The sequence below is a fragment of the Sorex araneus genome, chromosome 2, assembly GCF_027595985.1.
Source record: "Sorex araneus isolate mSorAra2 chromosome 2, mSorAra2.pri, whole genome shotgun sequence".
NCBI lineage: Eukaryota > Metazoa > Chordata > Mammalia > Eulipotyphla > Soricidae > Sorex > Sorex araneus.
The window spans coordinates 252,707,502-252,719,601 of record NC_073303.1 but is presented as its reverse complement, the minus strand read 5'-3'; the positions used below and the strand labels follow the sequence as shown (position 1 = coordinate 252,719,601).

The window sequence follows — 12,100 nt, the reverse complement described above, 5'->3', positions numbered from 1 at the left end:
CACACACACACATCACCCCCCTTGATGTGATTCCCCCACCCAAGTCTGAAAAATGATGCTTATGGGTTCCAGACACGTGTCCAAGAGACGTTTCTGCCGGCATTCCTAATCTCTCTCTCTCTCCCCCCCCCACCTTCGGGGAGGAGGGCTGGAGGGGGGGGCGGCTAAGGTGTCTGGCCGGAAGGAAGCCCTGAGCACCACCAGGTACGGCGCCCTCCCCCCTCCCAAAATAACTATCAAAACCAGCTTCCAGACCCTTGGAGTGAGACATCCATGAACCAAACACAGGACTGCAGCCCAGCCCTCACCCCGGAGTGAAGTGCTCCCCCAAACAGCTGGTGATCTGAACAACTCACTTCCTGTGCTCAAACTCTCCCTTTCCCTCCAACCCCCAACACAGACAGAGAGACACACAAACACACACACACACACACGCACACGCACATGCACACACCTCTTCCCAGGCCTGTGGAACCTCCTCCCCCAGCTCCACCAAGCAGGAAGGGGCGAGAACGTCACCTGCACCTGTTTTACAGGCACCTTAGGCCCAAGGTCACAGCCACATTCCAGAGAAACCGATCCCCTCCTGGGGTGACAAAGGACAACAAAGCCGCCCCAGAGAGGGGCCTGGCCTGCTTAGCAATCCAAAAAAAAAAAAAAAAAAAACCTGAGAAACTCGCAAAACAAAAAAACAAAAACTCAAAAGAGTTTCACCGGCCACCGGCGGGGCTCCACCTGGCTTGGCAAAAAAAAAAAAAAATTTTTTTTACTAAAATGAACCGGGGGAGCTGCAGCCCCTGCGGTCGGGCGGGCGCTGGCCGCCAAGGTCAGCGCGCGCAGGGGGGTGCGGGGCGCGGGGCGCAACGCCCCATCTCCAGACGCCCACGGGGCGCAGGGCCCCCGGTCTCCGCGGGGGCCTCTCGCCTCCCTGGCGCGCCCGCTCCTCCTCGCAGCTTCCCGGCGGCCGTGAGATTCCTGGAGAACCCGGAGTCTCCCGGGGCGCCCTCCCCCGCCAACGCCGCCGGCTCCCCCACAGCGAGGTGGCCCTCGCCTCCCAGCCGGGGCACCTGTCAAAGCCCCCTTGGGGGGGGCTCGGGTCTCCCCCCCCGCCGCCGCCCCATGCACACCCAGGCGCTTCTCCATCCGCCCCCACCAGCCCGTGCGCCCCGACCCCAGCGCTCACCCCCTTCTTTGCGCCCCACCCTGCACGACCTCCTTTACCAAAAGAGGGGGGTGCACGCAAGGGCTTTTAAGGTCAAAACTCCGGACAGGTGCGACGTGGTGGTGGCGCAGGGTGTGTGTGGGGGTGAATGTGCGGCGGGGAGGGGGGCCCGGTCCACTGCAGGGGAGGTTGTGGGGGGGGGGGTCTGCAGCGCCCTCCGGAGGTGATGGGGGAGGGGTGGGGCGCGGAAGTGCCGGTGCCCCCCTCCCCTCCATCCCCTCCTGCCGGCCGGAGCGCGGGTGCCAAAAGGCGTGTGTGTGTGCGCGCGGTGCGGATGGGGGGGGTGCGCGCGCGTGGGCAGGGGGTGGGCGGGGGGCGTCCTACCTGTCCCGCGGGTCGACCCAGCTGGTGGTGCGGCTCGTGTGGTCGATGTAGTAGGCTTTGCCGTCGAAGTCGCGCGCCTCCTCCCAGCCCTCGGGCAGGGGCAGCTCGGGCCGGGGCATCTTCCCGAGCGCGCCGCGCGCTCCCCCATGCACGCTCGGGGCCGCCGCCGCCGCCGCCGCGGGGACCCCCCGGGCTCAGCCGCTCCGCCCGCTCGGCCCCCACCGGAGCATGCCGCGGGGTGGGCGCCGCCGGCCCGGGGAGCGCAGCTGTCCAGGCGGCCCCGCGGCCCCCCGCCTGGGCGGCTCACGCGGCCATGTGCGGCGCGGCGCGGCGCGGGGGGACCCCCGGGACAGCGTAGCCGAGCGCGGCGCCCCCCGCTCCGCCGCCCCCCCGCCCCCCACCGCCGGGGTCTCCTCCTCCGCCTCCTCCTCCGCCGCCGCCGCCTCCGGCTGGTGCTCGCGGCTGCGCCAGGTGCGGCGGCGCCGGCAGGTAACCGCGCTGCCCCGGAAACGGGAGGCGGAGCCCGCGCGCCGGCCCGGCTGCCGGGGCGGGTCCTGCGGGCCCCGCACGCGCGCGCGCGCTCGCTCGCTCCCCGCGCTCCGGGGCGCGCCCCGACCGCGCCCGCGCCCCCGCGCCCCGCGCCCGCGCCCCGCCGCGCGCACACGCCCCCCCTGCCCCCGAGAGAAGGGATAGATCGAGACGGATCGATCCCGGCCGCCGCGCCCAGCCCAGCCCAGCCCGCCCGCCGGGAGCGGTTACCCGGGCCGGCCCGGCCAAGCGGGCCCAAGACTGAAGTTTTGCAGGATCTCGCGGCCCTCCCTCTCCACCCCTCCCCGCGCCGTGCCATCTGTCTCTGACAATTCTTCTCCGCACGTGGCTTCGCCCACCCCCAAGTTGGCACATGGAGCTGGCATTCCTCAAGGCCCCTAAAATTAGGACGGTGAAGCCCCTCCCGGGCTGCGGATGGGAATATCCGGAGAATGTCAGGGAAGCAGGGGGTTTGGTGGGTGGGTGGGTGGGTTGGTTGGTTGGTTGGTTGGTTGGTTTTTTGGAGGGGGGTGCGGTGAGGTGGGGAGGGAGGTTTGATGAGTGTTAAGGTTGATTGATGTTTTTCTGTTTTTTAATAACTATAATAGTAATGAGGTTGTTGGTAGCACTCTCTTTTTCTCTCCTTTCTCTCTCTCTCTCTCCTCCCTCCCCCCTCTACGTTTTTGGGCCACGCCTGGTGATGCTCAGGGCTGACTCCAGGTGAGCTGCATGCAAGACAAGTGCCCTCTATCTGCTGTGTTTTCACTCTCGCAATTTCTCAGGCTGTTTCTTGCAGTGACCCTTGGAGGCAGGTTCTGATTTTCGGAGGATGGGGGGAGGGGGTGGTAAGGAAAAAAGGAGGAGAGGGGGCCAAAGTGATAGTACAAGCGGGTAGTGGGCTTGCTTTGCTCATGGGCGACCCTGGTTTGGGTTCCCGGCATCCCACCCTCAGTACAGAACCAGGAGTGATGGCTGAGTTCTGCCAGGTGCGGCCCCCAAAGTGAAACAAAACAAAATTCTCACCAAACGAGGAAAAAAGGAGATAACCAGCTCAGATTCCATTTTGGGGGAAAAAAAATGAATGGAGGGATGAAACACTCAAACATGGTTTCATGAGATGTTTGAAATGTGGGGAGTGGAGCGTTAGCACAGCGGGGAGGGCGTTGGCCTTGCACGCAGCCGACCCAGGTTCGATTTCCCAGCATCCCATAGGGTCCCCCTGAGCACCGCCAGGAGTCACCCCTGAGCATCACCGGTGTGACCGAAAAAAGCAAAATCAGAAAAAAAAGTTTGAAATGTGTAGTTAGGGGGGCTGGAGTGCTCACGCAGTGGTGTGGGAGGTCATTCACCTTGCACAAGGCACACCCCCTAAGGTCCCCGGGACACCACCAGAAGTGACTCGCCCCCTCCCCCCCCACCCCCAGCACAGAGCCAGGAGCAAGTTCCGAGGATAGCCCTAGGTGTGCACCATTTCCTCCTACCCGGTCACCTCCAATGCAAGATTAATAATTAATTCACTTAATCCCATTATTAAACACCCCCCCCCAAAAAAAGTGCATTGAAATTCTGAGTCCACCGCGTTGGACTGTTGGACAGTAAACTGGGCTGGCCCGGTGCCGTTTCTCTTTCCTTCATTCCAGAGATACCACGGAGCAAAGTCCGGGCACGTGGATCCAAGGCCCTGCACCCAGGGAGGACATATCCGCCGCTTCCTTCCTGGGGACCCTCAGCGTCCCCTCGGCACCTCACTCCCACAGCTCCACTGACCTGGAGTCCCAGCGAGGCTACTGAGTGGCCCCGAGCTGGACGTGCTCCTCCTATAGATTTCACCACACACACACACATACACACCCCCGCCACACACAGCCCTGTGCAGTGGGGCGGTAAACTTTGTGGTTTTGCTTTTATTTTTAACTTGTCTGTTGCAGGGCTGTGGGGGGGAGGGCACACCTGGCGGTCCTCAGGTCTTCCTCCTGGCTCTGTGATAAGGGGTCATTTCTGGCGGGGCCTGGAGGGGCCCTGTGGGGTGCCGGGGCTAGAACCCGGGTCAGCCAGGGGCCAGACAAACGCTCTACCCTCTGTCCTAGCCCTGGGCCCCGGGTTTCTTTGTCTCCATGTCACGAGGGGTGGGGGGTGGGGGGGAGACTCTTTCCCCTGCTGCTTTACTCCCTCACACCAGCCACGCCCCTGGATGTGGAATCCCAGGGTGGACAGTCCAGATGGTTGCTGCCCACTTCAGAAATTCGCTCTGCAGGGGCTGGAGTGATAGCACAGTGGGGAGGGCATTTACCTTGCACGGGGCCGACCCGGGTTCGATTCCCAGCATCCCATAGGGTCCCCCAACATCACCAGGAGTAACTCCTGAGTGCAGAGCCAGGAGTCACCCCTGAGCATCACTGGGTGTGACGAAAGAAAGGAAGGAAGGAAGGGAGGAAGGAAGGAAGGAAGAAAAGAAAGAAAGAAAGAAAGAAAGAAAGAAAGAAAGAAAGAAAGAAAGAAAGAAAGAAAGAAAGAAAGAAGAGAGAGAAAGAAGGAAAGAAAGAGAGAGAGAGAAAGAAAGAGAAAAAAGAAGAGAGAAAGAAAGAAGAGAGAAAGAAAGAAGAGAGAAAGAAAGAAAGAAAGAAAGAAAGAAAGAAAGAAAGAAAGAAAGAAAGAAAGAAAGAAAGAAAGAAAGAATTAGCTCTGCAAATTTTTGCAGGGGGCTAGTGAAAACTCTTGAGAGTAGGGAGGGGGTGTGTGGGGGCGGGGAGGCACGAAGCCACCCCGTTACAGCCACAGCACCTGGAGTGACGGACTGAGCACAGATCTCGTCTTAGGCCTATGCACCTGACGCCCGTGAAGGGGCTGAAGGAAACTCAGCTGGGGGGGCTGGGTGCCCCCACTCCTGGCAGCATCCCCCCGCTGCCCTGTGGCAGGTGAAGTGCCCTTACTCCCACGCAAGCCGTCTGCTCCCACGTAAGCGTCTGGGTCCATCCTGAGGAACGGTGTGTGGCCACGTGAACCCCCATCTCCGCACCCCTCCTTCCCGTCTCCATGCTGCCTGGTTTCGGGGCTCACTCGACTCCCACTGTTTTTTTTCCTTTTGGGTCACACCCGGCGATGCACAGGGGTGACTCCTGGCGGTGCTCGGGGGACCCTATGGGATGCTGGGAATCAAACCCAGGTCTGCCACATGCAAGGCAAACACCCCCCACCCCACCCCCGCTGTGCTATCGCTCCAGCCCCCTCTCCCTCCCTTTCTGCTCCCACTTTCCCTTCTGCCCGGGCGCCCTGACCTGGCCACTGAACACACCCCGCGACTTGCTCCTTTGAACCTTGAGACCCGGGCTGGGCAGTGAGGGGACCCCGTGGCTCTCGGCCCCCCTCTCCCCGAGAGCATCTGGGGCGGGCAGGGCGAGGTCAGGAAGCAGGTGCCTGGGGCCCTGTGAGTCAGCGCGGGCATTCCTGGGGGCTGAGGACAGGCCAGGCCGGGATTAAAGGTGAAACCGGCCGGGCCACGTGATGGCCGGTGGCGGGACGTCACGGCACAGGTGACGGCACAGAGGAATGCGAGGGCAGCAGCCGGGCCGGCCACGGGCTGTGGGTGCAGAGGGAGCTCCGGAACTCCCCAGGCCCGGCTGTCCTGTTTCTCTGTTGCTTGGTTGGGTTTGGGTTGGGACTGTGGCTCAGGGCTGACTCCTGGCTCTGCGCTCAGGGATCACTCCTGGCTCCTGGCTCTGTGATCAGGGCTGACTCCTGACTCTGTGCTCAGGGCTGACTCCTGCCTCTGTGCTCAGGGCTGACTCCTGGCTCTGTGCTCAGGGCTGACTTCTGGCTCTGTGCTCAGGGCTGACTCCCGGCTCTGTGCTTGGGGATAACTCCCAGCTCTGTGCTCAGGGCTGACTTCTGGCTCTGTGCTCAGGGCTCACTCCTGGCTCTGTGCTCGAGGATCACTCCTGGCTCTGCGCTCAGGACTCACTCCTGGCTCCTGGCTCTGTGCTCAGGGATCACTCCTGGAGGTGTGCAGGGGCCCCGTGGGATGCCGGGGAACCCCAGTTTCATCCTGGTAGGGCGTTTGCCTTGCGGGCAGCCGACCTGGGTTCGATTCCTCCATCCCTCTCAGAGAGGCCGGCAAGCTACCGAGAGTATCCTGCCCGCACAGCAGAGCCTGGCAAGCTCCCCGTGGCATATTCGATATGCCAAGCACAGTCACAACAAGTCTCACAGTGGAGACATTACTGGTGCCCGCTCGAGCAAATCAATGGACAACGGGACAATGGGACGACAGTGCGACAGTGCAGCAGAAAAGGCTCTTGCCTTGTGCACAGCAGACCTAGGTTCAGTTCCTGGCTCCCCACAGGGTCCCCTGAGCCCCGCCAGGAGTGTCCTCTGATTACAGAGCTAAGGAGCCGGAGCACCACTGAGTGTAGCTCTGAAACACCCATGCCCCCCTCCCAAAAAAAAAAGGCAGAGTGGAAGTGGGGGTGCAGAACTCTAAAGTGGGCAGGATTAAGCGAATCGGGGACCCCAGAATGCTGTCAGCACATAGGGGGGCTACAGCAGGCTCCTCCCCCTCCTCCTCACTCCCTCCTCCACCTCGTGTCCAGCTTTTTTTTTCTTTTTGGGTTACACCCGGCGATGCTCAGGGGTTACTCCTGGCTCTGCACTCAGGAATTACTCCTGGCGGTGCTCGGGGGACCCTATGGGATGCTGGGAATCGAACCTGGGTCAGCCGCATGCAAGGCAAACGCCCTCCCCGCTGTGCTATCACTCCAGCCCCCTTCCTTTTTTTCTTTTTGGATCACACCCGGCGATGCTCAGGACTGACTCCTGGCGGTGGTGCTCAGGGGCGCCTGTGGGATGCCGGGGATCGAACCCAGGTCAGCTGCGTGCAAGGCAAATGCCCTCCCTCCCCGCTGTGCTATCGCTCTGGACCCCCTCCCCACACCCCCGCACCCCACCCCGTGTCCAGCCCTGAGCTGACCTTTTGGACTCAGGCCCTAAGGTTCCCATGTGTCCCCCGGGGGCTAGGGGTCACCCCCCAAAGCGGCGCTGTGAAGGAATGAACGGTGCCCAGAAGGAGGGGGGAGGGGTGGCGAGGGCTGTTTCCAGACACGGGGTGCACCCCGGGAGGATGCGCCTCCTTGGCTGGGCCTTTCCTCCCCTCCCACCCGGTGAGAAACGGGGGTGGGAGCACCCGCTCGGGGAGGAGGGGGGCTGCGGGCTGGCAGGGAGCGGCCTCTCGGGGGTATTTATAGAGTCGCCATGGCACCCGGCGCTTAAATTAAACCGCATCTTCCACCGCGGTGGAGTGGGCTGCAGACGCCCGCTCAGAGGCCAGCCCCGACGGTGCCCAGCGCCCGCCTCCTCCTTCCGGACTGCCGTGCGCGGTGGGCGCGGGTTACCCTGCAGAAGGGCCGAGGGAACCGTGAGGGCAGCAAGAGCGAATCTGCAGGAAGCTCAGCTCCCGGTCTTGGCACCCGGGGGCCTCTGAGGCGAGATGGGGCGCAGCTTTGAGCCTCAGTTTCTTCCTCTGTCAGTGAGAGAAAAAAAGACCTGCCTCGGGGCCTGTGGGGAGGGCGCGTCTGCCTCGCATGGGGCCGACCCGGGTTCGATCCCAGGCATCCCGTAGGGTCCCCTGAGCACAACCAGGAGTGATTTCTGAGTGCAGAGCCGGGAGTCACTCCTGAGCATCACCGGGTGTGACCCAAAAAGTGGACACACAAAAAAAAGAGAGAGGGGCCGGAGCAATAGCACAGCGGGTAGGGCATTTGCCTTGCACACGGCTGACCCGGGTTCGATTCCCAGTATCCCATAGGGTCCCCTGAGCACCGCCAGGAGTAATTCCTGAGTGCAGAGCCAGGAGTAACCCCTGTGCATCGCCAAGTGTGACCCAAAAAGCAAAAAAAAAAAAAAAAAAAAAAAAAAGAGATACTGACCCGATTCCTCCGCCCCTCTCAGAGAGCCCGGCAAGCTACTCAGAGTATCCCGTCCACACTGCAGAGCCTGGCAAGCTCCCTGTGGCATATTTGATATGCCCAAAATAGTAACAAGTCTCACAATGGAGACGTGACTGGTGCCCGCTTGAGCAAATCCATGAACAATGGGACTGGGACGACAGTGCTACAGTGCTTTTGGGTCACACCCAGAGATGTACAGGGGTTACTCCTGGCTCTGCACTCAGGAATTACTCCTGGTGGTGCTCGGGGGGCCATATGGGATATTGGGAATAGAAAGCGGGTCGGCCGTGTGCAAGGCAAACGCCCTTCCCGCTGTGCTATCGCCCCCGCCCCCACCTGCCTCACTGTTAACTGGAGTAATTCATTCAGGTATTTCCTCTGGGTTTGGGGGTCACGCCCAGCGATGCTCAGGGCTGGGTGACTCCTGGTTCTGTGCTCAGAGATCACTCCTGTCAGTGCTCGTGGGACCACATGGAGTGCTGGGGATTGAACCCAGGTTGGCCGCGTGCAAGGTGAGCCCCTCCCCGCCATCCTACCGCCCCGGCCACGTCAGTGGTCTCCGGACCAACTGCAAGACTTGAGGTCTCACACTTACCCTGGGCCCAGCAACAGAAAGTGTTTGTGAGGGACAGCAGAGGTGATAGTACAGGGGTGAGGCTTGGAGGTGGTAATACAGGGGTGAGGAGGGCTTGGAGGTGAGAGAGAGAGAGAGAGAGAGAGAGAGAGAGGAGGAAGGAAGGGAGAGAGGGAGGGGAGGGGGAGAAAAGGAAGGGGGGGAGAGAGAGAGGAGAGAGAGAGAGAGAGAGAGAGAGAGAGAGAGAGAGAGAGAGAGAGAGAGAGAGAGATATGCACAGTCTAGAGAGAACACGGGTTTCTTCGGTGTGGAAAAAGCAAGTCCAAATTCCAAGTGGAGATGTTGGTCACTTACCCTGCATGTGTGTGTCTGTGCGTGTGTGTCTCTGTGTGTCTGTGTGTGTGTCTCTGTGTGTCTGTGTGTCTGTGTGTGTGTCTGTGTGTCTGCGTGTGTGTGTGTCTACGTGTCTGTGTGTGTGTCTCTGTGTGTCTGTGTGTCTGTGTGTGTCTGTGTGTATCTGTGTGTCTGCGTGTGTGTGTGTCTACGTGTCTGTGTGTGTGTCTGTGTGTGTGTCTGTGTGTGTGTCTCTGTGTGTCTGTGTGTCTGTGTGTGTCTGTGTGTATCTGTGTGTCTGCGTGTGTGTGTGTCTACGTGTCTGTGTGTGTGTCTGTGTGTGTGTCTGCGTGTGTGTCTCTGTGTGTGTCTGTGTGTCTGTGTGTCTTTGTGTGTGTGTCTGTGTGTGTCTCTCTGTGTGTCTGTGTGTGTGTCTGTGTCTGTGTATGTGTGTCTGTGTGTGTGTGTCTGCATGTGTGTGTCTGCATGTGTGTGTCTGTGTGTATGTGTGTGTGTGTGTGTGACACGCAGGGAAAGGAAACACACATCTCAGGCAGGGCCGCTGGCGAGCGGCCACCGTTCCTTCTGTCAGGAGTCCTAGTTTAAGGCAGTTCCGCTGCCTTCCCGAGTCTGTTGCTAGGGTGGTTGCCGGGGGCCGGAGCTTAGCGCTGTTGACGGTCTCTGAAACGCTTCCTATAATTTTTCTTTCTTCTCTTTTGGCCGCACCCGGAGGGGCTCCGGGCTTCCTCCCGGCTCTGCGCTCAGGGCTCCTGCAGGGTAGCCGGGGTCGGACCCAGCCCACCCACCAGACGCCAGGCCCGGGCCCGCCCCGCTCTCTGGCCCCTTGGTGTGACCCGGGCTCTGTGGCCAGGCTGCTCCCCGGGCCCGGCCCTGCTCTGGGCCTCAGTCTTCCTGTCTTGGTGCTGGGTTAGATTCTCCAAAGACACGTGACTGGCTCCCCCAAGTCGGCCTGCAGTAACCCCCGGCCCCTCTCCAGCACCGCCAGGCCCAGGAAAGGCTCCTGAGCATCACTGCACGTGACCCCCAAACTGCAACCCCTCCTCAAACCTAGTCCAAGGTTGTTTTTTTTTTCCCCCTTTGTTTTCGGGCCACACCCTGCAATGCACAAGGCTTGCTCCTTGCTCTGCTCAGGGAGCACTCCTGGCTGACTCCCGACTCTGTGCTCAGGGAACACTCCTAGGGGGGGGGCTCAGGGTGCTGGGGAATGAACCTGGTTAGGCCACGTGTGAGGCAAGCACCTTCCCCGCCGTGCTGTGCCTGGCTCTGGCCTGCTGAGTTTTACAGTCTGATGCCCCTTGTTGCAAATCTCCTCGTCTTCCTCCACTTTCTTCAGGGGCAAACCTAGACCCTGGTGTGAAAGAGGTCGGGAAGCCGGCTGAAAGGCCCTGGCACACGGTTTGCAGGCAGGAGTCCTGGCTTTGGTCTCTGGCACCCTGTAATTCCCCAAGCCCTGCAGGAAGTGCCCCCCACCCCGCGCCCACCCCCCACCACAAATAAAGCAAAACACCCAGAACGTGCTCTTTGATGTTGTAGGAAGCGTTTGTCTTGCTAAAGGAAAAGGAGTATTCCTTCTAGGGTACTTTGGTTTGGTTTTCGTGTTTGGGGCCACACCGGGGGGTCACTGCTGCCACCAGATGCAATGCCAGGGAATGACCCCAGGGCAGGGGCCCGCCCCCCCTCTCCCCTCCCGGCCCAGCTCTCTCTGGCCCTGTCCTGAGCTTTCCCGAAAGGAGACAAAGCAGCAGCTTCGGAAAGAGAGTTGCCCAAACTTCACTGGCTACAGTATCCTATCCGCCCCCTCACCCGTGTGTACACACACACACACACACACACACACACAAACACACACACACATACACACTCTGCCACCACCACCACCACCAGTGACATCTTTGAAATGCTCTGTTCTCAAACAAGGATTAGCAAACTTTTTTTTTTTTTTTGCTTTTTGGGGTCACACCCGGCAATGCTCAGGGGTGACTCCTGGCTCAGCACTCAGGAATGACTCCTGGCGGTGCTCAGGGGACCCTATGGGATGCTGGGAATCGAACCTGGGTCCGATGCATGCAAGGCAAACGCCCTACCCCAGCCCCGGATTAGCAAATTTCTTTAGAAAAAAAAAAAAAGGGATCCAAATAATAAATAAATAAATACCGACTTGGCAGGTATTTATACTGCCAAGTATAAATACTGACTTGGCAGGGTCTCCGGGTCTGTGTGGAGAGGGGTCACCCCTTCCCCGCGCTGCCAGAGGGGACCTGAAATCCGACAGGCACACGGCTGAGTGCCAATAAAACTGGATTTACAAAACAGACCCCAGGCCCTCAGGTTGGAGTGGATTTGCTGGTGTTTTAAAATATCGTTTTATTTTAAAAAAATAATAAATAACATTTTTTTTTGGTTTTGGGGTCATCACCCAGCGGTGCTCAGGGCTTACTCCCGGGTCCCTCCTGGCGGGCTTGGGGGAGCCCTCTGGGACACCAGGGCCGCGTGGAAGGCAAGCCGGTAACCCTTACTCCCTGTACCATCTCTCGGGCACCTAAAACACTGTTTTCACGAGAAGGTCCCGACTGTCATCCCCGCGTCCCCTTCCTGAAGCCCCCCTCACGCTTTCTCCGTGACTGACTGCAGGCGTCTTTCTCTGCCAAAGGTGTCCGTCCCCACTTCGCACAATCTCCCCGTCATTATCCTTCTGCAATCTCAGGCCCTGCAAAGCCCACTTCTTCCCAGAGGCTCAGCGCCTGTGCCCCCCTCACCTCCCTTCCCCTGCCCGGTAACCAAGGCGACCGGGCTGCAGCTCAGCTCCCCCTCTGGCCGCTTCATGCTCAGACCTCCCCCCACCCCCTTCAAAACCAGACAATTCAATGCTCAGGAACGGGGGGGGGGGGGGGGGGAGGGTTGGGGGGGTCATCCGTGGTGCGTCTATTTTTGTTGTTCTGGGGCGCCCCCTGGTGGTGCTCATGGGACCATGCGGTGCCTGGATGGAGCTCGGGCCTCCAGCCTCCAGGTGGGCAAACTCCTGCCTTTTATTGCTCTTAATGGATGTGTTTGGTGTTTGGGCCAGGCCCGGCCGTGCCAGGGAGGGAAGCGAGGTCGGCCACAGGTGAAGCATGTGCAGGGGTAACCCCTGGCCCTGGCCCATCTTCCTGGCCCCTTCAC

At 60.4% G+C, this 12,100-nt stretch overlaps 1 protein-coding gene across 2 annotated transcripts in view; it reads right to left on the bottom strand.

Annotated features, from left to right (window-relative positions):
• The window catches only part of WWC1 (WW and C2 domain containing 1), a 119,312-nt gene extending 117,493 nt beyond the window's left edge, over nt 1–1,819 (bottom strand). Inside the window, exon 1 of one of the 2 annotated variants that reach the window (XM_055126241.1) lies at nt 1,547–1,819. In XM_055126241.1, the coding sequence (XP_054982216.1) occupies nt 1,547–1,665 (119 nt within the window). In that variant the 5' untranslated portion in view covers nt 1,666–1,819. The remainder of the gene's footprint in view (nt 1–1,546) is intronic. The other variant, XM_055126242.1, reaches the window with a different exon arrangement.
• Between the last annotated feature and the right edge of the window lie 10,281 nt (nt 1,820–12,100).